The sequence below is a fragment of the Xiphophorus maculatus genome, chromosome 2 (assembly GCF_002775205.1).
Source record: "Xiphophorus maculatus strain JP 163 A chromosome 2, X_maculatus-5.0-male, whole genome shotgun sequence".
Classification (NCBI taxonomy): Eukaryota; Metazoa; Chordata; class Actinopteri; order Cyprinodontiformes; family Poeciliidae; genus Xiphophorus; species Xiphophorus maculatus.
In genome coordinates this window covers 13,158,241-13,183,568 of record NC_036444.1, presented here as the reverse complement: position 1 = coordinate 13,183,568, position 25,328 = coordinate 13,158,241, and the positions used below count along the sequence as shown (strand labels likewise).

General features: G+C 42.5%; 1 protein-coding gene across 4 annotated transcripts in view; it reads left to right on the top strand.

The window, feature by feature from the left end:
• LOC102229526 (genetic suppressor element 1-like) overlaps positions 1 to 25,328 on the top strand; it is a 53,346-nt gene that overhangs the window by 24,686 nt on the left and 3,332 nt on the right. For 3 of the 4 annotated variants that reach the window (XM_023351497.1, XM_023351475.1, XM_023351484.1), the window contains 12 exons: positions 11,122 to 11,301; positions 12,112 to 12,311; positions 15,388 to 15,554; positions 15,634 to 15,837; positions 17,009 to 17,167; positions 17,954 to 18,222; positions 19,780 to 20,092; positions 20,796 to 21,367; positions 21,460 to 21,572; positions 22,313 to 22,592; positions 23,583 to 23,696; positions 23,786 to 24,142. In XM_023351497.1, the coding sequence (XP_023207265.1) occupies positions 11,122 to 11,301; positions 12,112 to 12,311; positions 15,388 to 15,554; positions 15,634 to 15,837; positions 17,009 to 17,167; positions 17,954 to 18,222; positions 19,780 to 20,092; positions 20,796 to 21,367; positions 21,460 to 21,572; positions 22,313 to 22,592; positions 23,583 to 23,696; positions 23,786 to 24,142 (2,928 nt within the window). The remainder of the gene's footprint in view (positions 1 to 11,121; positions 11,302 to 12,111; positions 12,312 to 15,387; positions 15,555 to 15,633; positions 15,838 to 17,008; positions 17,168 to 17,953; positions 18,223 to 19,779; positions 20,093 to 20,795; positions 21,368 to 21,459; positions 21,573 to 22,312; positions 22,593 to 23,582; positions 23,697 to 23,785; positions 24,143 to 25,328) is intronic. The other variant, XM_023351492.1, reaches the window with a different exon arrangement.

Here is a 25,328-nt window from a genome sequence, read left to right as displayed (position 1 = left end):
AGCTGCAGCAGCCTGTTACTGGTATTATTGCTAATTAGTTAAATATGGCTGTTAGTAGCTCTCCGAAGCAGCGGTAACAGCAGGAGGAGCTGCCTGGAACAGACCTGATTGTCTCCAGTGGACAGTAAACATGTCCAGGCTGTGAGGGATCTGCAGTCTGGGCTCACATCTTCCTTCCCCACATCCCTCCATCTCTCCAGGGAGCATCAGTGGAGCAGGTGCTCACTCTCCTCCTCCTCCTTCCTCCCATCCTCCCCCCTTCTCTCTCTCTCTCTCTCTCTCTCTCTCTCTCTTCCTCTCTCTCTCTCTCTCTCTCTCTCTCTCTCTCTCTCTCTCTCTCTCTCTCTCTCTCTCTCTCTCTCTCTCAGAGGACAGTTAATGAGTTCCCCTCTCCTTCCCACATCTCCTCACCGTGTGTGCTGCACACACTGTCGTCCGGGGGATCAAATCGTACATCGCAGCGCACAGAACCGTCATTTGTTAAAGCGATATGCGCAAAAAAAAAATGCGTGTTTTCCTTCCGGTGAGGTGGTGAGTTTTGTGTTTTCTGTTGTTTCAACACAAACGTTTGTTAATTATCAGTGCCTGAGAAGGTGCTTCATCGATTTGCGGCTTTTTCCTGAAATCCTACTGATTAATTAAGCTGGTCAAACTTTCTCACTCCTTTTGCTGTTTCTTTTTGTTTATACTTTTGATAATTCGGCGGTGTTATCTTCAGTTTATAATCTCTTTTCGTTAGCGTCAGACGGACTGTTTGAAGTGAAGCTTGCGCTGTTTTTAGTCCATGAAGTCTGAAAGTGAGTGTGATTGAATCAGTCAGCAGTATGTCATCAAACTGGTTCGGCTTGATGGACAGAGTGAAGGCAGCAGGAGGAAAGCAGCTTCTGGCGTCTGCTTTTTCAAATAAAACTACGTTGGGCTGCTGAAGCATTAGACGGGGTGGGGGGGGGGGGGGGGGTAGTAGACGTTGCACGAGCGCTCCGATCATACGTTAACGGCGGCGCCATGTTGTGCGTGGCTTTTTGTTGTAAGAATAACAATATACTCAATTTCACAATAGATAATGAATAAGTAACATATATTTTTAAATGTTAACGAATATAATTGTAATTGTAATTCCGCCGTTTTCTCTGAGATTTTAAACCAGTTTGAGACCCAGGTGGATTAAAGTGCATTTTAAGCTAATTTTGTCACAAGTTTTTCAGTTTTGAAAAACTTTCAGTTGTTTGATAATATATCACAATAACGTTTATTGGGGTGAAATGAACACATAGTTTTATACACAAACCTAACTCATCTAATATTAACTGAGCTTAAAATTATAATGTCTCTTTATCAGGAAATCCCAGTTTCCAACTGCACATCAATGTCATTTTAAGGCTATCTTGCCACTCACAATATGGCGACCATTCTGAGGTATTGTTTTCCACTAAACAAGCAAGCCAGCTGTAATCTTATAAATCTATGTGAAAGTGCACAAAGAGCATTCATGCTCTTATTTTTAAGTCTGAATGATCCACTTCCTGTAAGGGACAGTTAATTGTGTGACTTGGCACAGCAGCGAGATTTGGGATCATAGAGGTGTTTGAAGTGCTTCCTTGTTGTGTGGCTTCTTGTTCTAGTCAAACTTGTCAGTGATTAAACACCGCACCTGTTTGCTCATACTAAACTCAGGAGTACACAAATGCATGCTATGTGTGTGTGTGTGTGTCAGCCTGCAGTTTCCTCCTGATGGTTTGTCTCCCAGCACCCCTGGGAGACAGAGGAGTTGCTCTTTAATCCGGGACCTTTAACAGCAACTGTATTGTTTGGCTGAGATAGATGCCGGCAGGCGCATCAGCAGCAGTCAAGCGGATCCCGTTGCTTTTGTGTGTGTACACAGCCCGCAGGTGGAGCTCAACACACACACACACACACACACACCCTCGCACGCCGACACACACCATGCACCATGTGCTGCTCCTGACCTACCATAGACCAGCTGCTCAGCAGGGGTTACTGTGTAAACCTCCAATCTCTTTAATTACCTCCTTCTCATATAGTGGCTGTAAACTGATGGCTTCAGATTCACCTCACCGTCTTTATTTCCTCACTTACAAAATGTGAGCTAAATGTTGAAATATGTTTTTTTTTATTCATGTCAGTCCTTTTCACAGTAGAAGTTATGAACATAGTTAGACATGCTTGATCGCTGCTTTTTATTGTGATCAGTTGACATGCAACAATTTAATTTTAAAGAATATTTAAGTACATTTAAAATGATGCAAAGGTGATATATGTAGGGTAAAAACTGACACATTAAAAACAGGACCTAACTTTTAAATATTCTACCTATCTTCATGAAACTCTATCATGTTTTTATGTGACCAAGAGTTTTACGGGTTTTTTTACTCCTTTCTGTAGAGGAGTAAAAAAAATAGTAAATTATATACTTTTTATTCCCTTTACCTTTTCCACTGAATTTCTCAAACTTCACCCCACAATAGAAAATAAAAATCCATTTTGAAGTGGCCAACAGAGTCATTTGAGTGTTTTACAAAAATATTCTCTACCAAATAAATTTTTTCATGTGTTGTCACAAACTTCAATGTATTTTTCTGGATTTTTTTTTAAATAGAATAAATCAACAAAAAATGTGCATAATTATGAAGTGGGAAAAATTATTAATTTTTTCTAAGTCTTGCTGTAAATTATTAGTTGATTTTAGGTTTGGACTTTAACTATTCCATTTACACACATAATTATTCTATGGTCTGAATAATTCCTTTATATCTCTGGTTGTTTGTTTGGGGTCGTCGTCCTGCTATAAGCCTCTCACGTTTTCTTCCAGGATTGACGTTTTTATCTTCAACCATTTTCTCATCAGACTTCACTAGCATTACTGTCCTTTACTGTCCCCACATTCTCACAGCATGATGCTGCCAACATCGTGCTGCAGAGTTAGTTTTCTGCAAAAAAAAAGCATATTTAAAGTTTCATCTATCTTCCGTTTTTATTCATTGCTCCTTCGTTGCTTGTGGCAACAAACTTCTTTGAAAGATTTTTTTACAGTAATTTTCTTTTTGTCACTTTTCCACAAAGGCCAAATTTGTGGAGTGTATTAATAATCATTGTCCTCTCCTGCCTGAGCACAGATTTCTGCAACTTCTCCGTGAACCTTTTGGCTTCTTTTCTGGTTTATTGATCTTGTTCGGACTTTCAGTTTTGTTTTTCAGCTATGTCTTGGTAAATTTTCAGTTTTTCACACCTTTTCTGTTTCAGGACTACAAATTAAACTCATAACTTTCCTCCCATGTCCCAGTTATGGACTACCTTGTGTCGGTCTATCACAAAACAACAGAATAACAAACATAAAAGTTTTTGAAGATAGCAGAACAAAATGTGGAAAGGTTCCAAGGCATTTGAAACAAAATTTCTAAAACTTTCTTATTAGTCTTTCATTATTTTCCAATGATTAATCAAGAAGATAGATTCTTAATCCTGGAAGCTATCTGAGTACTTAATCTGATTTAAAGGCCATCTGGGATTGTTCTGCAGTTTATACAACAAGCAGTCAGAATCAAGTATAAAAGAGAGGTGGTGAATGGAACAGCTGCTAAAACCGCACTTCTAGTCCGATACAGATTAGGCAATCCTTTAATCTCTGAACGATCCCTCCAGTTATTATTCTTTCAGGAGTTTTTTTTTTTATAGCACACATCTCGGTTACACACTGTACTTCACACTTACCCAGCACCTGCTACGATGGTAAAGGTTGCGTGCATCTGCTATCTGTGTGTCAGCACACATCGCTCGTGTTTGTTCAGATGGTCGGGGTCTAGCCGCAGCGATGTCAACACCTGGTGAGCCGAGGCTGTTTAACTGTCTGACATCACCCCCCACCTACCCCACCCCTACTGTAAACACTCCTCCAGTTTCAAATTCAAAAGAATAAAAAGAAAAACCTCCATAGGCTGAAGTCAGAGCGACAGAGTGGGGCTGGCTTGCCTCAGACTGTGTTATCTTTTTGCATCACCTTCGTATCAGAGAGTCGAGACTGAGTCACAGATTGCACAGGAGATTGATGACAGAAAAAAAAAGAAGGGGGCAAATGCTGCTAGAGACTGAGTGGTTTCACAGACGGGAGGGGAGGAAATGACGAGGCACAAGAAACGATGACACTGACAGATACAGAAAAATGTGTGCCATCCCAGAGCTGCTGCTATTTATGTCCTGGTTCTACATCTGATGGCCAGTGACAAGATGCTTGAAGGCATGTACACTGATTAGAGAAACAAAGATGGAGGGGGTGGGGGGTCACCGAAAGAGGAACAATGGCCTGCAGACAGGAGGAGGTGAATGGGAGGGAAAAAAGAAGAGAAGAGAAAAAATAAGGAGGCTTTTTTGTTTACTGATAGCCTGCATTTGTTCCCTACTGAGAGATCCTTTGGTTACAGTTTGATTCTTCTTCTGCTGCTGCCTCTTTCTTACTGGGAGTGTTGATTATTACAGTATGTGGTTTTTCTGCTCCATTTATCCCAGAACTATAAATGCACGCTGGCTGTTTGGTCCCGAGGGGTCACATGCATACGTTTTCTGACGCACAAAAAGAAAGAAAAGAAAAGCCTGAATCCTGAGTCAGCTAATTGTTTGTGTTCAGACAGCACATGCATTAATATATGTGTGTGTGCAGACAGCCATGCATTAATATATGTGTGTGTGCAGACAGCCATGCATTAACATATGTGTGTGTGCGTCTTCAACTGCGTTGTTTTTTTCCCCCCTGAATTTCTAAGTAGACTCGATGCTTCGGGTGTGTGAGAATCTCAGTGTGTGTGTTGGTTGTTTATGGGTTGTAAGGATGTGTTAAGTGTTTCTGTGCGAGCTGCAGAGTGACTGCAGCTACTAAAGCCATTTAGCAGCCCCTGGAGGAACCCCAGAGACCGCTGTGTTGACGCCACTCTGACTGCTATTACAGACAAGTTTAAGAGGCCGTAAAACATTTGGCTATTTTTCCTTACTCTCTTTCTCTCCCCCGTGTGTGTGTGTGTGTGTGTTGGGGAATTTGAAAAAGTCTGCCAGCTATTGTAGCAGCCACAGTAGCCATTATTGTGATTAGCATTAACTCCAGAAACACATGTTTTAAAGTTTAAATGGAGCATATTTTCACTGTGTGTGTGTTTTTGCAGGCTCATTACTGGTCTTTACACCAGGTAACTGTTCATAAACACAACCAAGGATAATCAATTTAATGTCAAAGTGTTGACATAGACAGAAACACACACACATTCAGGCATGGCAGTTAGGTCAATTTGGTGTTACAACCTCTTCTTCCACACTAATGCCCCCTACTTGCCTCCACACACACACACACACCCACACACACCCCGACATACACCAACACACACTCTCTCTTTTTCTTTAATGAGCTGACGAGGCAGAGCAGGTCTTCCCCCTGCTGTCCATGCCGTCCCCTGGAGTCCAGCCTGTTTTTTGTGCAGGAGCAGAAGAAGAGAAAGTGAGCGATGCAGAAAGAGAGGCGCTAAACACACAGGCCCTGACATGTCCTGCATCGCTTACGTCAAGCTGAGCTGAATTTGATTGCGTAGGTGTGTGTGTGTCTGTGTTTGGATGCGTTGCGGCCCACCCTGATATAATTTCCATTTTGGCAAAGGTCAGGGAAGTTTTACTAGTTTGTAGTGGCGGGATAATTTTAGCAACACCAGTGGCTTTATTGTCTCTTGGATGACAGATAAACATCCCAGAGGTAAATATTGAGAAGACGGTTGTGACATCGTACCACCAACAGCTGGTATATTTGCTAGTGTTCACACCCACAGAGCTTTTCTACATTCACTAATTAGGTGACTTCTGAAGGTAATTAGATGTACTGCATTTTATTTATGGGAGTCCGAGTAAAGAGGGGGAATACAAATGCATTCCACGCTTTTCCAATTTTCATTTGTAGACAAACTGGAAAACCATCTATCATTTTATCCCACACACAATTATCTGTCACATAGAAGCTCAGTGAAATGCATAGCAGTTTGTGATATAAAGCGAATTGATTTAAAGAATTTGAATGCTTTTGCACGGCACTGAAGGGGAATTAAAAATAACAACCAAAACCAAACACCAATGCTTCACTTCTGCATGCCAGCTGTGTATCATGAAACCAGTGACACAGATACTGTAACTGTGCAAAAGTCATGTTCAGATTCAGCTAAACACCTGGAGTCAAAAAAAACTGCAGCAGACAAATACACTGTGGAAATAATTCAGTCTAACCTTGCTGAAAAGCTTTGTTTTTTTCCTTGCAAATGTCAAAGCAATTTTACTTCCTTTACTTGCCAGTGATTTAATGTTGTGGCTTATCGAAGTGCATGGACGCCTGAGCTGTGGTGTCTCTCTAGATCAGTGGTTCTCAAACTTTTTTCAGTGATGTACCCCCTTAAAAATATATTTTTAGTCAAGTACCCCCTGACACGGGCAAAACATTTTTGGAATTAAAAAGAGGTACAGTGCTGTAAAATCACTGTCTGATTTATTAAAGCCAAACAACTTATATCAGTGAACCTGACAAATACATCCATATTACAAACATTGCATGGTTAAACAAAAAAGAAAAACAGAAGACGGTGACCACCAGGAAGGTATAAAACCAATCAAACCGTTTTATTTTAAAGGATATTGAAACTAAATACTGAATATAAAATTCAGTGCATGAACACACATTTATATTTTTTCGAACTTTTTACAAAATAATTTTTCCCAAGACTTATTATGAGGAGCCTACTGATTTTTTAAAGATATTTTGAAAAGCTTCACGTACCCCCAGGGGTACACGTACCCCCATTTGAGAACCACTGCTCTAGATAACAGGACACAGAAAGGCATGGCTCATATCTTCTTTCCTATTTTGATTAATGATTTTTGACTCAGAAGTTGAAACTCGTGTTTCAGATTTACTTCATACCAAAGTAACTGTTGCCCAGTTGGGAAACCTGTGGGATTTCATCGCTGTTGTGCTCCTGGTGGCCAGGCTAACGTCTGATAGCAACATAAGCAAGTATCATTAGGTATGCCTTTGCAATTTATACACATAAACAGAAGTTGTTAGGTTCTTACTAAACAAGCGATTTAGCAAGATCCAATTATTCAGTAGGTCAACTAAACAGTTTGTCACTGCAACTACCAGTTGGGTGACATTTTCCAGTTAATATTTTTACTTTTCTAACCTTGAAAAGTCTTTGAAGTCCTAAAATGCAACCCAATCAGGACCCTGTCCTTACATATTTTGCTGAACACATTCTCTTCCTGCTGATTTAGAGATTTTCAGCTGAAACTTTTATTATATGTTCACATGGGCAGGTTATTCAGAGATTAATTAAAATTATTACAGAAAGGCCCACTTCATTCATGTACATGTTGCTTCCTGTGAAGCAAAATGCAATAATAAAACTTGTTTTTGGCATTTCCACTTCCTCCACCACCTGCCTTGTTTGGTACTGAGTCTACCAAACTTTGACTATACGTGTATGAAGTTACATAATTGAGGAAAACATAAATAGTGTCAAAATAAAACATGAGCTAAATCTGTTTTTGAGAAACCATTCAAGTCTTTGCATGAATTGCTTTAAAGTGCATTTTCTTATTAGTCTGGAAGTAATTTTTTCCAAGGTTCCAAGCCTTATAAGAAAAACAACGATTAATGAAGCTGGAACTTATTGGAGGCCAATAAGCAGCCCTGGATTCAGTGTCCAATATAGTTGTAAAATGTTAGATTCATAGGTATAAATGATTTATTAACACTTCTGATGGTTTGCATGATCTCATTAAACTAGCATCACACACAGCAGCTTACATCCTCTGTATGTGAACGTGTTCCTTCTGTGTTTAAATACATAAAAAAGAGACACGCATATTGTTGTTGTCTTATATCAATATTAGTAATTGACACCAAGACAATTAACCTATTCCTGGATTTCTGACCTGCAACCAGAGTGTTTGCAACTTGGCACCATCATTTCCAGCCCAGTTCTTCAACTTCCCAGTCAAATCAAATTTTGTTTCACTTTTCACTCTCCAGAAAGATGAATTTGGCAGAAATATTCCTGGAAACAGAGAAAAAAACCAACAAATTTAGCATTTGTAAAGTTATAGATACGCAATAAGAATCAATATTTAAGTAGGAACAGTTGTTGCTTTTCTATGTTAAATAAAAAGATAATGGTTGAAATCTCTAACTTCTATAAAGAAAATGTTTTTGACATATTTGTTAGAAATATCATTATGCCGTGACAATATAATATAAGACAGATAATCTGTGTTTCCAGTACAAACTGCAGAAATATGTCAATCAATCAGAAACAACCAATCAGAGACAGTAGGAGGGTTTTAGCGCTGCCAATCACTTTCATGCTCACCCTCACTTGTTATCTGCTAGGCTACAGCTGGTAGTCTGCCTTTAATGCTAAGGCTAGTTAGCGTAGCCACCGATGACAACGGATAAATGCTTTTCCTGGAATAGTAAGATGTTTCTCCGCCATCAGCAGATTGAGCAGCGTTGATTGGCAGCAGACGCTCCTCCTGGTTCTGATGGGTTGTTTTTGGTCGGGAGCTGTGAACATCTTCAGGTGCCAGCAGCAGCTCAGGAAGCAGGTGGAGGAGCTTAATGTTTTCTTCCTCATACTGTCACAACATGGTGACAGTTTGAACAACTATGGAAAAACACTTTAATACTGGGAAAACGCTTAATATTTTTACTAAGATACCTAGCAATTCATTTAATGATACCACCACATCTGTTTACAACAACAATAATAATAATAATAATAATAATAATAATAATAATAATAATAATAATAATAATAATAATAATAATAATTAATAATAAACTAATTTAGGTAGAAAACCCAGGTCAAAAATTTCTAAGGAGATTCCAGTAAACATCTTAATTTCCACTCGGGTTGTTGCACCTCCTCCTCTTCCTCTCTCTCTCCTGCTGAGGGGTCAGTGGTCAGAGGTGAGGGGTGAAAGGTTTCTGTAAACCCCTTCTATATACTCACCCTAGATCCCCACATAACTCCACCCCCCTCTGGAGTCCCAAAGCAGATAGCTGACTAAAACAGAGAAACAGAGTGATGGATGGAGGGTTAACACTACCACACACACACACACAGAGCTCAAATCACACACCCTCCCTCTCCTTCATCACCCTCCACCCTTCACCTCCTCCTTCTACTCATCCTCTCTCCGCCCCCCAAGCCACCACCAACGCCACCGCCACTCTACCTCCCTTGGAGTGGGAGCCAAAAGGGAGGAAGGCAAAAGACGGAAGAAGAGAAAGCAAAAACATCAGCTTGAGTGGAGAAAACGAAAAGATAGGTGAACTGTCAGAAAAACGAGGAGTTAGAGGCTGGATGTAGTGGATGGGGTGAGAGATTGAGAGGGAGGGAGGGTAGAAGGAGGAGGAGGAGGAGAGGTTAGATAGAAAAGGGGTCACGTGACCACGTAGCAGCTGCAAGGCTGAGAGGGGGGGAGAGTGAAAGAGTCTCACACAGGAGCAGAAAGCCGACGAGCAGGAGGAGATCAGTGAGCGGCAGGCAGGGGTGAGTGTTTGCATGTCTGAATTACGTGCATGTGGACACTTTTAGCGTGAGCGCTCGTGAAAAACGGCTGGAACGTCAGAGGGAGCAGCCTCTGAGGAAAAAGATTGTTTTAAAAGGGAAGCAGGACAGAGAGGAGATCATGTGCACTGGCTTTTGTTGAACAAGCTCAAGTATGCTGAGATAAACACGAAAGAGGAGGAGAGGAGACAAAGGAGGAAAAGAGTGAGAGTGTGGAGAGGAGAGGAGGGAGGGAGGAAGAGAAGGAGTCGATAGAAAGTGTCTTATCATCTCTCCCTTGACTGCTGGGCTCAGCAGAGACAGAGATGCACACACACACACGCACCCCCACGCACACACACTCAGCTTATCAGGATCTGAGCTTTTTTACGCTCTTTGCCTCTTCCTCCTTTCTTTTTAACATGTCATTACCAGAGAAGAAACGCATAGATTACAGAGTGTGATCCTTTCTGCATGAAAGAATGCATCAATACCAAAATATATCCTGATTATTTTGCTGAAATCTCAGGTTTCTTCTCCACTTCATGTCCACTTTATTCAAGACTCCATCCTCTTCCTCCGTCTATTAGTTTCCTGTGAGTGATTTGCTCATGCGTGTCACACGGTGGAGTCCGGGATCCGTCCAGGCGTCTGTAAATATGAAAGTCTGCTACTTTGAGGCCCTGACACCTGCCTGTCCTCCACGCTCACCAGCATTGTCAGTAGGATTGAGCAGAGCACTCAATAATCATGTTCAGTGTGCACATATGAATATTTCATGAGCGTGTTTGCTGCTTTTGGTCTTCGTTTGTTCTTCTTGTGGTTTTCTGCATGTGTGTGTGTGTGTGTGTGTGTGTGCTTTAAAGGTGTTTGTGTGTTTGTAATGAGGTCATGGTTGAAGCTGGCAGAGGGACGGGATGGGATGGGGGGGTCCGGAGGGGAGCTGGGGGGTGAGGGAGGGGTTGTGAGGGAGTAATTCCAGCTGTAATTAACATTAGTGGGTCAGTGTGGGGATAGATGAAGAAAACAAGGGAAGCTCCAACCATGCTGGTCTCTCGCTGCGCCCACTGTCCGGTGGATCGATGTGTGTGTGTGTCCGTGAAGGTTTGTGTGTTGTGTCAGGGTGTAAAAATGCAGTTGTACTTAATAAGACTTGTGTGTGTGTGTGTGGGCGTGTGTGTGTTTGGATGCTCCCGGGTCTTAAGATGTGTCGGCTGGCTCCCTTGAGGAAATGGACATGTGTGCGCTCATGTGTGTGATTTGCTATTAGGGTCAGCGCTCTATTTGACACAGCTCTACTCCCTCCACTCTATCTATGCTGAAGCTGCACTCTCTATCATGATCACAGACAGTAAAACACACACACACACACTTCTACACACTTGTCAGCCGCAGCTAAAGTCATTCAGTTTGACTAAGACACCAGCTTGGATCAGAAAAACAATCATTTTTCCAACAAAGAGAAATCTTGTTTCATCACATTTTTCAGTGATTTTCAACATTTTAAAGCTTCTTGTCTCTTTCTTTCCCTCAGGTATGAACCATGAGTCCAATAAATCGGCATCATTAGGAATGATCTCCACAGCAACTCGCACCACGGCCACAGTCAGTCCCCTCAGCCCACTAACCAATGGGAACGCAGCTGCCCAGTCTGCAAACTCCGGATTTGCTGCCGCCCTGCGAAAACTGGCCAAGCAGGCCGAAGATCCCCGAGGTGAGAGGTGGTCCGGTCCCCCAATAAGCCTGAACGGGCCCTAAACTGGATGGGGCCCTAAGCAGAATTTTATACAGGACTTGCCCATTTTTGGCTGATTAAAGTTTCCTTTAAAGAGCTGTAATATAAGAAGGAACAGCAATCAAAATACTTCTTTCTAGCCTGAGTCAGTATGTATATTAGGAGTTGCAGAGACAAAATAATTAGCATCCTATAAACAGTTGTTTCTACCTGTTTCCCTTTTATGTCAGCATTTCAAAATCTAGTAAGTTGCATGAAGAGACACTTTGATAAAATACATTCAGCCTTCCTGTTTTCTGCCAAAAGTCTTGATCTTGCTCCAACTCTCTCAGCCGGAATGATTTTCTAGAGCTGCACAGTGTATCCCAGAGTTTTCAGAACGTCCTAATGAAGGTGTTGAATTAGAGCTGACCTACTCTGACCTCTTCCTCTCTGTCTCCTCCTTCATTTGTTTCCATTCATCTCCTAATTATGACAATCTAATTACAGCCAATTATGGGAAGTCAGTGCTCAACTTCCTCTCCATCCTCTGACTCCCTCCTCCTCAGAACGTGTGTGTATGTGTGTGTGTGTGTGTGTGTGGTGCTACATGAACAGAGTAATGCCAGTGACTGTTACACTCTCTCTTTATCACATTTAACACCTCCCTTCGCAGTGTCACACCCCAGGCTTTTTCAACAAGCCTTTTCTTCCTTCATGTTAGACACACGTGTGTCGTCTACAAACACAAATTTATATAGTTTCATTGTGCAATGATTTGATTTTGATCCCTTCCTCTCTGTCTCCCAGTCTCTGCCCTCAGCAGTGAATCGTCTCCAGTGTCGTCACCAGGCACCAGCCACCCCTCGCCGGTCGCCACCCCGAAGCGGGGCTCTTTAGGGCCCCTCCTGGGCCAGAGCAGGGGCCACAGTGTGCCGAGCAACCCACCCGTGGTCACCATCGCTCCCACCAAGACCAGCAACGGCCAGTGGAGGACTGACGGCCGACAGGTGAGCTTTTTGCTTGAACGCCTGCTGGTGTTGTAGCCGAGTCTGAGATGAGATATCTGTTTTTATCTGCTGTACGTTTCATTTCTTCTCACTTTATCCTCCATTAAAAAAAAACCAGTCCGAGCGCTTGTCAACATCCAGCTGTCGAAAACAGCCGTCCCACCGTTCCCTTCTTCATTTTTCTCGTTGTGTTTCACTTTGTTTTTGTCTCACTGCTTCATTTTGATGCTTTCCTACCTCACTGTCACTTCAAACCACCTTCTCCTCTCACTAATCAGCCCTTGTCTTCTTCAGGAACACGAGCTTTGTAAAGAAACAGAGAAATGCTACAGAGCCCAGCACCTATTGTGCTCTGCTTCCTGCAGGGTGTGTGTATGTGTGTAGGCCTGTGGGGGCGTGCATGTGTGTGTGTGTGTGTACTTGACCCTTCCCCACAAAGACTCAGAGCATGAAGAGAGGTCTGTGTGTGTGAGTGTATTTAAGCTGGGGCAGGGAACCAGGCCCCCTCACACAATGCCGAGGTTAGCCCCCACAGTAGCCACTTCCCCCTGGATCAGAGCGTTCTTTTTTTCCCCCTCCACAAAGAGCACTCTGTGGCTCTGCCTGCCTGGGGCTCCCTTTCAGAATTTCGGAGAGCAAAGGAAGGAGGGAGGCAGCAAAACAGAGAGCTGAGAAAGACGTGGAGGGGAGGAAGAACGAGTTACTTTGCTGCGCGCATGCAAAACAATCTAACGAAACAGATTGTGTTTGTTGTGTTGCTGCATTTATGAAGCCCGCCGACCGTCTCTGAGATCAGAGGTCAAGCAACGCTCAGACTGCTGTCCAAGCCAGCTCGTCTCCGTTTGTGCTGTAGCGAACCCGACCCTCTCAAGATGTGACATTTACCCATTTTGTTTTCCAGGGTCATGCGCAGAATGTCACCTCCAGTATTCCAGTTTGTAGGGAATAATTTCACTCAGTCCATGTAAACCTGCAGACCTCGGAAGTCTGGATAAGCCTCATGCACACAGACTTTGTTTTTCCTGATATAGCTAGACAGCTTAAATCATCTTATGATTAGTTCTAGTTATAATTAGTCATGTGAATCTGTTGCTTGAATCTACATGACCAGTGACATCGTCATGACCGCAAGCTCCTGAGAGCGAGACACTTTTTCTGGCTGGGAAATGAATGACTCATCAACAGGGACCCCACCAAGCTAATTATTCCACCTTTGAAGCTCAGATTGGCCACCTGGGCAGAAATGACCGTTTGCTTTGTTTCTGCCAACATCAGCTGTTTGTCTGCCTGCATATTTATTTATTTTTCTTGCTCCCTGTTATTTTAGCCATAAGATTTTTCTTATGGCTGAGTACTCTCACAGTCGACAAAGAGTGATCTGAGCACCCTTTGGTTTCTGGACGCCTGCTATGAAAGCAAGCGAAGCATAAGAGACGCGTCTGATCGGACGCTAGGAGGGTAATGCCCACAGTGTTGCCTGCTGTGCCAGCAGACATTAACAAGTGTTGGAACAGAGACAGTAAAGACAGTTTCCTCCCTTCCTTAGAGCCAGATTACTGCAAAGATCTTTTCACACAAGGATTTTCAAAATTTGATGGTCTGAATAACCAAGTCGTTGAGTAATGACTTCAGATCATTTATCTTTTGCATTTCCAGTAGATTTGATTCTATTAGCATCTCATGGTAATTTTCTTATGATGTTTAGCTGATGTCCATGTTATATCTGATTTGAAAATAAGTTGTTGCATGAAGAAATATAAAAATATAAACTATGTGGTAGGAATTATTCAATGGGAATGTAAAAAAACAAATCACTCAGTTGATTGATTAACATTTTAGCCTGACTGATTTAATTGTACAATAGTATCATTTTATAATTAGATTTTTTCCAGTGCCTCCTCTTTAACTTGATCCAGTGGAGATTTCAGAAAGATGTTTTGCAAGAGATAGTTTGAATCTGCTTTCCATGAATGACATATCCAAAACTATTCAAAAATATTCAAAGCGGAGGTATTTCACTCCAAATCATGTGTTGTAGAAAACGCAGGTAGCAGACCAGGCGCTGTGCACAGAGGTCATTTGCTTGTGGTTTGGCCACGGTCAGCCCCAAACCTGTGTGGCAGGGTGCTGCCGTGGAAACAAGATATGGCACGTTAGAGGACGCGTTTGTCTTACACTCATTAACGTGCTTAAAGTTCCCAGGCTAGTTTATTTTTTAACGCTCCTAAAACCTAATTGTCCGAGAAAACTTTTGTTGTTTTGATCAAATAAATTAAGATGATGAAACCTTAATTGAGACTTTCGAACTGGAAAGTACCTAAATCTGGAACACAGTGTCATTTTTTTGTCAGTTACCTATTTGATTACTTTCAAACTATAGTATCTAACAAAAGTATTACTACCCCCTGAGCCTTTTCACACATTTTCTCACATTCCATCCACAAACTGTAATGTTCTTTATGTGATAGAACAACATATTTTCCTTTCACTTGGCCAATCTTCCTGGACAAACCACTTTGAGAGGGAAATAAAGCAGAATCATGCTGTGGGGAAACTTTACAGTATAAACAGGGTCTTTGGTCAGAGATGATGCCGGCCTGACCCGGAAAAAAATGTTTGGGGCTGTAGAGAACCAAAGACTAGAGCAGAGGGTCATATTTAGGCAGAACAGCCTGCACTACAAGAGCATAGTTTATATTAAAGTATGGAATGGCCTAGTCTAAGTCCAGGAACTCAATCAATCATTAACAAACAAAAAGCATAAATTACAAAATCCCAACACAGCTCATGAAGGGTGAGGCAGAAGCAATAAAGCGGATGGGCAAATATTAGGATCATTTTTCTGCTTTGATTTTGATTCATCCCGACTTATCAGACCCAGCTCTCGGTTCCGCTGAGCCCTCTGGCTGCAGCTCTGAGGTTTTTCCTTAGCATCTCCAACTCAGTTCTTGTCCCCCTTTTCTGCTCACTTTAGACACAAACACACACACACACACACACACACAAACATGCCCCCACTCATCTCCTGGACACCCACAGTAATCCCCGCTCGCACACTCCTCTGTCTCCTTGTCAGGTTGAGTCGAGCGTTCAGGGACTAAGCAGGGAGCGGGTGGGAGCCGAGAGCGCCCCGCTGCAGCAGGACAAGAGGACGGCGCCCGTCCCCCCACCTCATTCGCTGGCTCAGTCCTTTGGCCGCACACACAGCAGTATCATGCAAGACCCCCGCTTGCAGAGCATAAGGTAAGCGTGGCTCATGCACGTAAATGGACTGAAGGTATGTTAATTTTCCTACAGCACGCTTTAAATGCTTATTCTGCAGTTTACCAGGGCAGATGCACGCCGTGGTTCCCTCGGGGGCTGTTCCAGAGGAATACCTGCGAGCTCTCCGGCCCTTCGCCACCTCGGATGACCTCAGACTGACCTCTCTGCCCCTCAGTCTTGACCCCGCCGCAGCGGCCCACGCAGCGGCAGCAGCTGCCTACTATCACCCTGCCTACCTGCACCACCCTCTGTCTTTACAAAGGTAACTATACACTTTGACATTTGTGGAAGACGTGCAGTGACGGCACATGGAGCGTAAAGTTAGCAATCACAGCAGTAAGAGAGCTTGTCTATTTTGCATCACATTTGCAGTTCAGCACAAGCCATGTAGGGAGACGGCAAACATGTGGAGGAGGGTGCTCTGGTGAAAGGAGAAAGAAAATGCAACTTTCTGGCAAAATACTATGAGTGGTGATAAAACTAATGCCACGCATCACTCCAAACACACCGCTATCACATGGTGGTGGCAGCATCATTTTGTAGATTATTTTCTACAACAGGGAAAAGGAAGCTGTCAGAAAGAAATAATAGATTGAATAATAGCGAGGGGGTCTGTGAGAGCCACACATCCAAATCAAGAAATCTTTAATTATCATACAGGTTTTTACATCACTGAGGCATGAATATGGTCTAATCAGTCAAACTGTAAACAAACATCCTTGTACCCTTCTAATCAGTCTTTCAAGATGTCCTGAATGGCTAAAAATCTATTAAAATATATTAGAAAAACAGGCAACAAAGCAGTGATTTAAGACTATTGTTTTAATTTTTTGAGGAAGTTGTATTGAAAAAATATTAAGTTTGACTAAATTTTGTAGATTTTTCCTAAAACTCAAACTCTAGCTGATGGGGTTATTGCTCTCAGTAACTGGTTTGTTCTTCATAACAAACACTAATACAATTCACATTTACAACTCGGATGATTTGGTCAAAATAAGATTTTAACTGGTAATCTCTGCTTGCTGAAAACCAGTATTAAAACACAGAGTTTTCCAGAGCCTCCTGCAGCGATGCTTTACACACAGATCTGGTTCTGTGGTGGAAATAACCACACAAGCTTGCTAATGCTTATAAAAGGGTTCGCTTAGAAATATAGTTTTATCAGTGTGCACATAATGTTTAAAACTCTCAATGCAATGGAACAAAAGACATTCAGAAAATCAGCCGAAATTGTGAACACATCCTAATTTAATAACTGTTCTACGCTTCAGAAGAAAATCTCAAATGTTAATCTGCGTTTTGCATAAGGAGGGATGTCAGCCATGTTGAAAGTCAATGTCTGAGATGCTAAACAGAGCATTAATGTTTGTGTGCGTGTGGGCATGTGTGTGTGTGTGTGTGTGTGTGTGTGGGCATGTGTGTGTATATCTTAGCAGGATGGAGGAGTCCCTTTGTCTTTCTGCACTGCGATCGCAGTTCTACTCTATGCCTGCAGGTGGCGCCTTCCCTCCCCTTCACCCTTCGGCCCTGCAGCTGCATCTACCTGGAGGCCGCTACCCAGGAGAAATTAACCACACAGCTTTCTCTGAGAGGTAACTTCTTTCTTTCTTTTTCTCTTTCTTTTTTCTCTCTCTCCTTCTTTGTTTCTCTTTCTCTCTCTCTCTTTTTCTCTCTACTTCTCCTTCTCTCCCTGTCTGCAGGGCTTTGTAATCTCTCTCTGCAGGGTAAGCACAGGTTGCTGAGTGTGTGATATTTTTAGCACACACCCCACGGTGCCTCCTATACACTCATCACACACACACTGCCCTTCAAACACACACTCTGTTCTCCTATATAAATGCATATGTACTCGCGTGCATGCTTAAAATCCTATGCTTACACACGCAGAAGTATATTTTACTCCCTCTGTACCATTTTTTACTTGTGAGCTTTGAGCTCCTTGTCCAGGATTACATTGTTTCCCCGCAGCATCATCCATGGGGGCGGGGGCATGTTTGTGTTTGAAATGGATGGTATTTATCGTCTGGCTGTGTAATAGCTCCTGCATTTCTCGCAGGTTTCTTTGCCTGCTATTGATTGTTGCTGAATGTGTTCTCTTGTGTGTTTGTGTGTGTTTTTTGTCATATTCCTGTGGATACCTATTAAGCGTTCATCTGCTCCTGCTCAGTCATGCTGGGCCTGGATTATTTTCCTTGTGGTAAATGGAAAGCGCGTGTTCACATCCGTGTGGGTTTCTGTGGATGCTTTGTCACAAATGTTGGTGTGGTTAATATCTGCCTCATGTTGGGTGTTGCATCTCTCACCTTCTACTCGTGTGTGTGCGTGCGTGCGTGTGTGCGCGTGTTTTGTCTGTGTGTCATTGTCAACCTCCCTCTCAGGCTACAGATGGAGAATGAGCTCCGCCAGCGTGAAAGAGAGCAGGAGCGAGAACGAGAGAAAGAGAGGGAGCGCGAGGCCGGGCTGGAGCGGGAGCGGGAAGAGGAGCGGGAGAGAGAGCTGGACAGACAGAAGGAGAGACAGAGGGACAGACAGCACCAGATGGTCCGGACGGCCGAGAGTCAGTACCTGGCTGAGCTGCAGGCTCGAAGGGCAGCACTGCCGGAGGACAGGGCCCGACCCGGAGAGAGACTCACTCCTACCAGGCTGGGTACATACACACCAACACACACCCCGTAATGTGACTATACATGATTAATTGCTCAAACATGTCCGTTGTGCATAAGATTTTGCTCATTTTTTTTCTCCACTTCAACAACAAACTTCATTAGAGAAAATCAAAACGTGTGCAGCCATTACCAGAGGGGATTATGAAAGCCAATACAAAAGAAAAACAAACTTTTGAGCGTGTTCACATCCCTTGTTGGACTGCTAATTGTCACTGAACTGATAATAAAGCAGTTCATTCTTTAAATATACAAATCAGTGACTCAAAAAGATGTTAAGTACTAGTGGTTTTTCTTGCCAAATATTTGGGGTTGCTCCCAGAAAAGCAGGTTTCAGATCATGAAACAAATTTTAGTATCATAGAAACCTTGACTAAATATAAAACCTCCAATTATTAAATAATCTTTTCGGGAAAAAATATATAAACTGAATTGGCCATATGCAAAAAAGTAATTGCTACAGTTGCTAAATAATATATTGACTATTCAATTTCACTGACCGCACTTTACTACCAAACCTGGAGAATCAAGAAATGCTTGAACTGGACTAATTATACAACAGGAAGTAGGTTAAAAGATCGGCAATAATGATCCATCATCCTCCAATCTAAAGAAATTCAAGAATAGATAAGAAACAACGTCATCCTCTCTGTCTGGAAATGGTTGCAGAGCCATTTCTAAGGCTTTGGGACTCCAGTGAACTTTAGCAAGAGCCTTTGTCCACGATGGTGAAAATATGGAACAATGGGGAATCTTCTCAGGAGTGTCCCACATGCCAAAATTACTCCAAAACCACAGCAGCGACTCATCCAGGAGGTCACAAAAGAACCCTGAACAACATCTAAAGCACTGAAACCCTTAACTGACTTTGTTGTGGCCTGTTCTTCCAATAAGGATCAGTTGTGGTGACTGTGGCTCAGTGAGTAAAGTTGTCATCTTACAATTGGAAGGTTGACAATTCGATTCCAGCATCTTTAACCCCAAGTTAACCATCAATCTGCATATCAGTGTATAAATGTGTGTGTTTCAGAGTGTGATTGAAAAAGCGCTTTGGGTAGTGAAATTGACTGGAAAAGTGCTATATACGTTCAGTCCATTTACCATGACTAACCGTTTCTCCTGGAAGCAGCCAAACCCAAACTCACATGTTGGAGAGGCGTGGTTCATCGCAGCAGTGGGGTGATTTTCTTCACTATATCCAATGCGTTGCACTTTCACTGCATCTTGCTGCAGTGAAAGTGCAACGAGATGCACTTGTTGCGGAAAGAAGGTCTTTATCCAAACCTTTCTGCTCTCTTTGAAGAGAGGCTTGGATAAATCTATCCAGCCAAACCTATTCCATGAAGTTCTTGAGAAAATTCACATAATGTTTGGAGGTCTGTAGGTGTTTACTGTGTATTTATTTATTTATTTATTTATTTACATCTGAGAGCAGGGAAGTAGTTAAAACACTTACATTCTGAGATTTGGGTGAGTGAATTAATGATTTTGGTAAAACGATGCATAAAATCTAAAGATTCATCTCTCCTTTAATTGTCCAGATAAAACCAAAGACCCAGACCAGCTGAATTTCCCAGGAACAAAAGCGGTGCCCCTGCAGCCTGGACTGTCGTCCTCCAGGGCGTCCGTCCCACTCCCGGTGCCCAGCCTGCTGCCGGCTCACCTGGGGAAGCATCGTGCTGTTGCCTCTGGGGGGATCCATGAAGCTCTGGCAGCCGCCATGATGACTCAGAGGGCGAGTGAAGAAGTGTGGTTGGCACGGCAACGAGCACAGGGACAGGAGAGGGAGGGCCCACTGGAGGTGGGCCTCAGGTCACCTGGGAAAGGCGTGGAGACGAGAAGAGACAGCCACAGGTGAAAATCTCACAGGAATTGGCAGAAAATGGATTTTTGCAGCACTCTGAATGTGCTGTTGTCACAACACTAAGTGTAGACAGTCAGCAAACGACTAATAAAAAGGTCTCCATACAAAGCTTGCTTCTCTTAACTGAAGATCTTTTATTAATGGAGTTTTGTAACCAAAATACAGCAGTAGGGAAAAATACATTACTAGCTAATACATTCATTTTAATCATACACTCAAAACGTCTTTGTAACTGGAGTACAACAGAAAGAAAAATACATGACTAGCGAATACACATCTTAATGCTACACTAAAATATTATGTACACTGCTCTACTCATGAATACTTACAAAGACAAAAGTTTTCCAAGGCATAAAGCGTATAAAGTACATTCAGTGTTCGTGAGCCGTTTACTTTCTCCTGTCTAAATTCTTGTTGACAAGATTACCAGAGAAAAATACGTCAAAGATAATTCGCTGCTAAGAGCACTCACTCGGTTATCTTTCTGCAAACACAATATGACAAAGATTGTTTGTAACACAGATGTCATACTTCAAACCCATTTACTCATTAACCATGATTCAATTTAGTCACACAATTTGCTAACTAGGAACTCAACTACTGATGTAACTTATTTCCACTATAAGCTAATTTGCAGTATTTGACCAAATGAGATGACACTACATATCTTTTTTTCTTCTTGATAACAAACAGAACCAGTTCAGTCTATCACAACCAAAGCAAAGACATACCCCTTGGCGCTCCACCGCCGCTCATCTCCCCTAAAGGTCCCCACCATCCCACTGCTCCTCCAACAAACCTGTGGAACCCAGCCTCCCTCGTCGACACGCCCGCAGACTCCCGCAGAAAATTCAACCCCCCTACACCACCGACCCGACCACCGCCGGGACTGACCCGGACCGACAGGCCTCCAATGAGCTGGGGAGAAGATGCAAGCAAGAGGACTTCTAAAAGCCCAGAGAGGTGTCCCCCTCTGAGGGGAGCGGGTTTACAAGAGTCATGGAGCAGGACTGAGCCGGACCGAGCCCTGCATAGCTCGTACCCGCGGCATCACATCAACAACCACCACAGACCGACCGCACCTCCGTCTGCCCTGACCGAACAGGGGCTTCAGTACCAGGCAGGCCCTCCGTCCCTGATCCGGGAGCGGCAGACACAAGCGGTGGACAGCATGCTGATTTACGATGAGGTTCTGCAGCAGCACCGGCGGCTGCTCAGTAAGCTGGACCTGGAGGAGAAGAGGAGGAAGGAGGCCAGAGAAGGAGGTGAGAGAGGCAGGGACTTTGGGTTGTGTCTATACAATGGCTCTTATGCCTGCTAATGAATAACAACTTCTTCCCTGTTCTGCTTTCACCAGGTTATTACTATGACCTGGATGAGTCATATGATGAGAGCGATGAAGAGGAGGTAAAGGCTCATCTGAGGAGGGTGACAGAACAGCCGCCTCTCAAACTGGACACATCCTCCGAAGTGCGTAAACATTGTACATCTGGATATTATGTTCCCATTTTTTACAGTTCTTTTAAAATCTACAACCCTTCATCTTTTTCACATTTGTCACGTCACAACAACAAACTTTAGTGTATTTTACTTTTATTCTTTTACAATAAATGATGTGATGGAATACAACATAAGTGCAAAAACAATGATTGGATAATTCATACCATTTCACAAATAAACATATAAAAGTGGGACTTGGAGTTTTAGCCACATTTATCTTTCCATCAACTCTGTTCATCTTCTGTATCCCTGCTGAAGAAAAGCAGCCCACAGCATGATGCTTCCACCACCATGATTTATGATCTTTTCATGAATATGTGCCATTTTGTTTTCTCCACACACAGCATTCTGCATGTAGGTCAAGAAGTAAAATCTTGGTCTTATCTCACAAAAGGTCCTGTACAACTTAATGCTGTTTGTTATCTAATGTTTTCTTCTAAACCTCTGTGGCCTTCAGATTAAATTGCAGACGGACTTCATTTACTGTTCAATTTGTCACGCAGAATTTATACTTTTTTTTTAAACCCTATGTTTCTGATTTTTATTTGCTAGCTACTTTGAAATGATGTAGCTTGTGATGGTCTTAAATCCATGTTGTACACTAAGCTTAGAGGTTGTTATGTCACAAAATGGGAAACAGTTCAAGACATGCGAATGCTTTTCTAAGGAGCAGCACAAATATTCACCTGTTCATATTTCTCTCTTCAAAGAAAGTGGACTTTTTGCGTTTGTGCGGCCTCACCACGCTGACCCATCGGGATGAACTGCTGTCTGAGAAGAGGAGGAAGAGGAGGAGGAGGATGAGAGAGCGTAGTCTCTCCCCACCAGCAGTGCAGAGCAAAAGAAAGATTTGTTCACTTTCAACGCCCACAGCTTCCCTAACCACCCAGTACTCTGCTGAGCAGATGGACAGCACTCCTGAGCTGGAGGAGAAAAAAGACTTCCTCCTTATGTTCAACCTCAGCCATGTCAGCCCTCAGCAGAGGAGAGGTAATAACCCGTTTAGTAGCTGCACACGTCCTACGTGATACTCCGCCGTTGTTCTGATGAGTCCTGTCTGAAAAAAAAAGAAGACACGTTTACTTTTTCTCGGTTTTTGTGTTTGCTCTCAAGATGTAGGCGGGGTGAGAAGAAAATAAAGTTGGGAGGAATCAGAACATGAGCTTGTAGCGAGATTTTCCACTTCTGCCAACAAAAGTCAGCTTTAATCCACATCTTGATAACATATGGTGTCCAATAAACAGGTCATACTGGGGCCTGGGGAAAAACATGAGCACGATGCCCTCCACTTCTCTCCCTTTGTCATTATTTTTCTTACTTGAGTAAGACCTACTTGAAACAAATTGCTCTGCAAAATGATATACAAAGGAACCTTTCCTATATTTACTACTAGCTTGTATCAAGAATAACAAGACGTTGTGTTTATTGATTTTTCTCTGGGAGTGTGGTGATTGATGCTGATGGTTTGACTTTCCTATTTAAAGATAACTGTCCTTAAAGCTACTTTATTTACTGCCTGTTTTGATTTTAAATCAGTTTACCGAGGAATACAGCTGCTTTACATGAAATGTTAGCTGTAAGCCCATGTAGGAATCTTATGTAGAGAAACATAAAATCAGGGACTATGTTGACAGTCACAGAGCCAGAGGTAGATGACTTATTTAGCCAATCAAATTCTGAATATCAAAGCATATCTCAAAGATGATAAGGTAATTGCATTTAAAAGATGTTTTGATAGTGGAAACATATATAAACTGAACAGTTATCCTGGAAACTATAATTTGGTCACAGCTGGCAACTTTTGAAAAAAATGATAAGCCTGAGTTAAATTGAACTTTTAATGGGCTCTCTGCTGCACTGACTCAGATAATCCATTCAGTGACATTTTTCCATCACTTTGGGCCAGTCTGTCCTTTAAGTCCCTCGTATTTTTTGAACGAATGAATGATGGGTGTTCTCATTCTGTCTTTTTCTCTGTAGATAAGGAGAAGACAGAGGAGCTGCTGAGGGCTATTCAGAGGAAGACTGTGACATTAGACACACTCAGATATAATCCTGTGCTGCTGTGTAGAAGTCCTGCTGCTCTTTTCACTGGTGAGTCACAGACAGACACACCAAAAAGCTGGTCGAAACAGAATTTTAAGCTTGGAAAACATTCAACAAACCCTTCTTGTTGTTTTTAGGGGACTCCTCCGCAGCTCCTCAGTCAAATGGACACCAGTACCCAGAGTCTCCCAGTCCCTCTCCTCCCTACTCACACAAACACAGGCAGAATGACACGCCCAAAGCCTCCATGGACTCCCAGGTTCCCCGCATCCCTCCACCATTAGCCCCCCATCATGACAAATCTGAAACAGCAGAGGCTCAGTCAAACAGGAAGCTCCAGGTCCTTCAGAACGGCGCCGCCCTTCAGAGAAAGGAGTCCGGTCCTCTAGCGAACGGCCGGAGCCGGCCCTGGGAGAGGTTCACACCTGAGGCTTTCGCTCAGCGCTTCCACCAGGCGGTGCTGCAGTCCACACACAGCACACTGCAGGGCAAAGGTGAGCCTTATGCTCTCATTCATGCTTAATTTTAAACTTGCAGTGTTCTGCCATCTACTGGTTGCTATGTGAATAACCTAATATTCAAAATTAAATTGTGGCTCATCTGTTGTAAACATGATTCAAGCCCTTGATATCTGCCCAGATATTTCTCCCCCCACGCCAACAGACAAGCAGGCTCACCAGCTGCTGAAAACACACGTCAACAGAATTGCACTGTAACATTTTTAGACTTACCACACCTCAATATCAAGAAAAGTAGAGAAAAAAAAGAAAAAGAAAGTATTTCTGAAAGTATTTTTTTCTTACTTAGATCATTTGTGTTGCTTTGAAACACCAATTTCAAGGCTCTCATAAACTCAGAGCTGTCAATGGCTCTTAATTTACGTTGGCCATTGACTTTAAGTTAGCGCCCCCAGGTGTTTAAGCAGCTCTGATATCAACTCAAAAGAAGATAAAGCCTTGTAAACATTGTGCTGTTCAGCTTTTTGCATGTTTCCACTGGGACTTTGACAATTTAACACTGGTATAATTATTTGTGTGTGTGTACAAACTTAGTTTATTTCATTTCCTTTCATAAAAGATATTTTGGAAAATAAAAATCAGGACTCATCACTAATTAACCTTCCAGATTGAATCTGCACACAATCTGGATCATTTAAATTTGCTTCTTAAAACTTATTTATATTCTTTGGAATAACTGTAGCATCTTGTGATGGTTCTTTTCGTCCTTTTATTCTATTCTGATTTTACATTTTTCATATGTTCTTGAACAGCACTTTGGTGGAGTTCTAACCTGTTTTCAAAAGTGCCTTATAAATAAACTTGACATTGACTGATGACCAGGATCAATAGTAATACAGTACCAGCACCAGTTTGAATGAAGGTGTGTCTAAGAAGTCTGAAAAATAGTGATCAAAAGAGATTCATAGATTCTAGTGCTTTCAAAAATTATGGACTTCTAAAAAAATGTAGTGAAGGACTGCGAAAGAGAGCAAGAGTTAAAATATCACATTATTTTGACATTTTTAGATCATTGAGACAAACTGGCGATTTTTGTAGTTGTTTATTAATGGTCAAATGTAAAATTATGGTTTTCTTCAATAATTCTTAAAAACGACTTCCACGTTCAGCCACTTTCACACTATAATCTTTAACCAATCTATCTCCTCCCTAATGTGTTTTT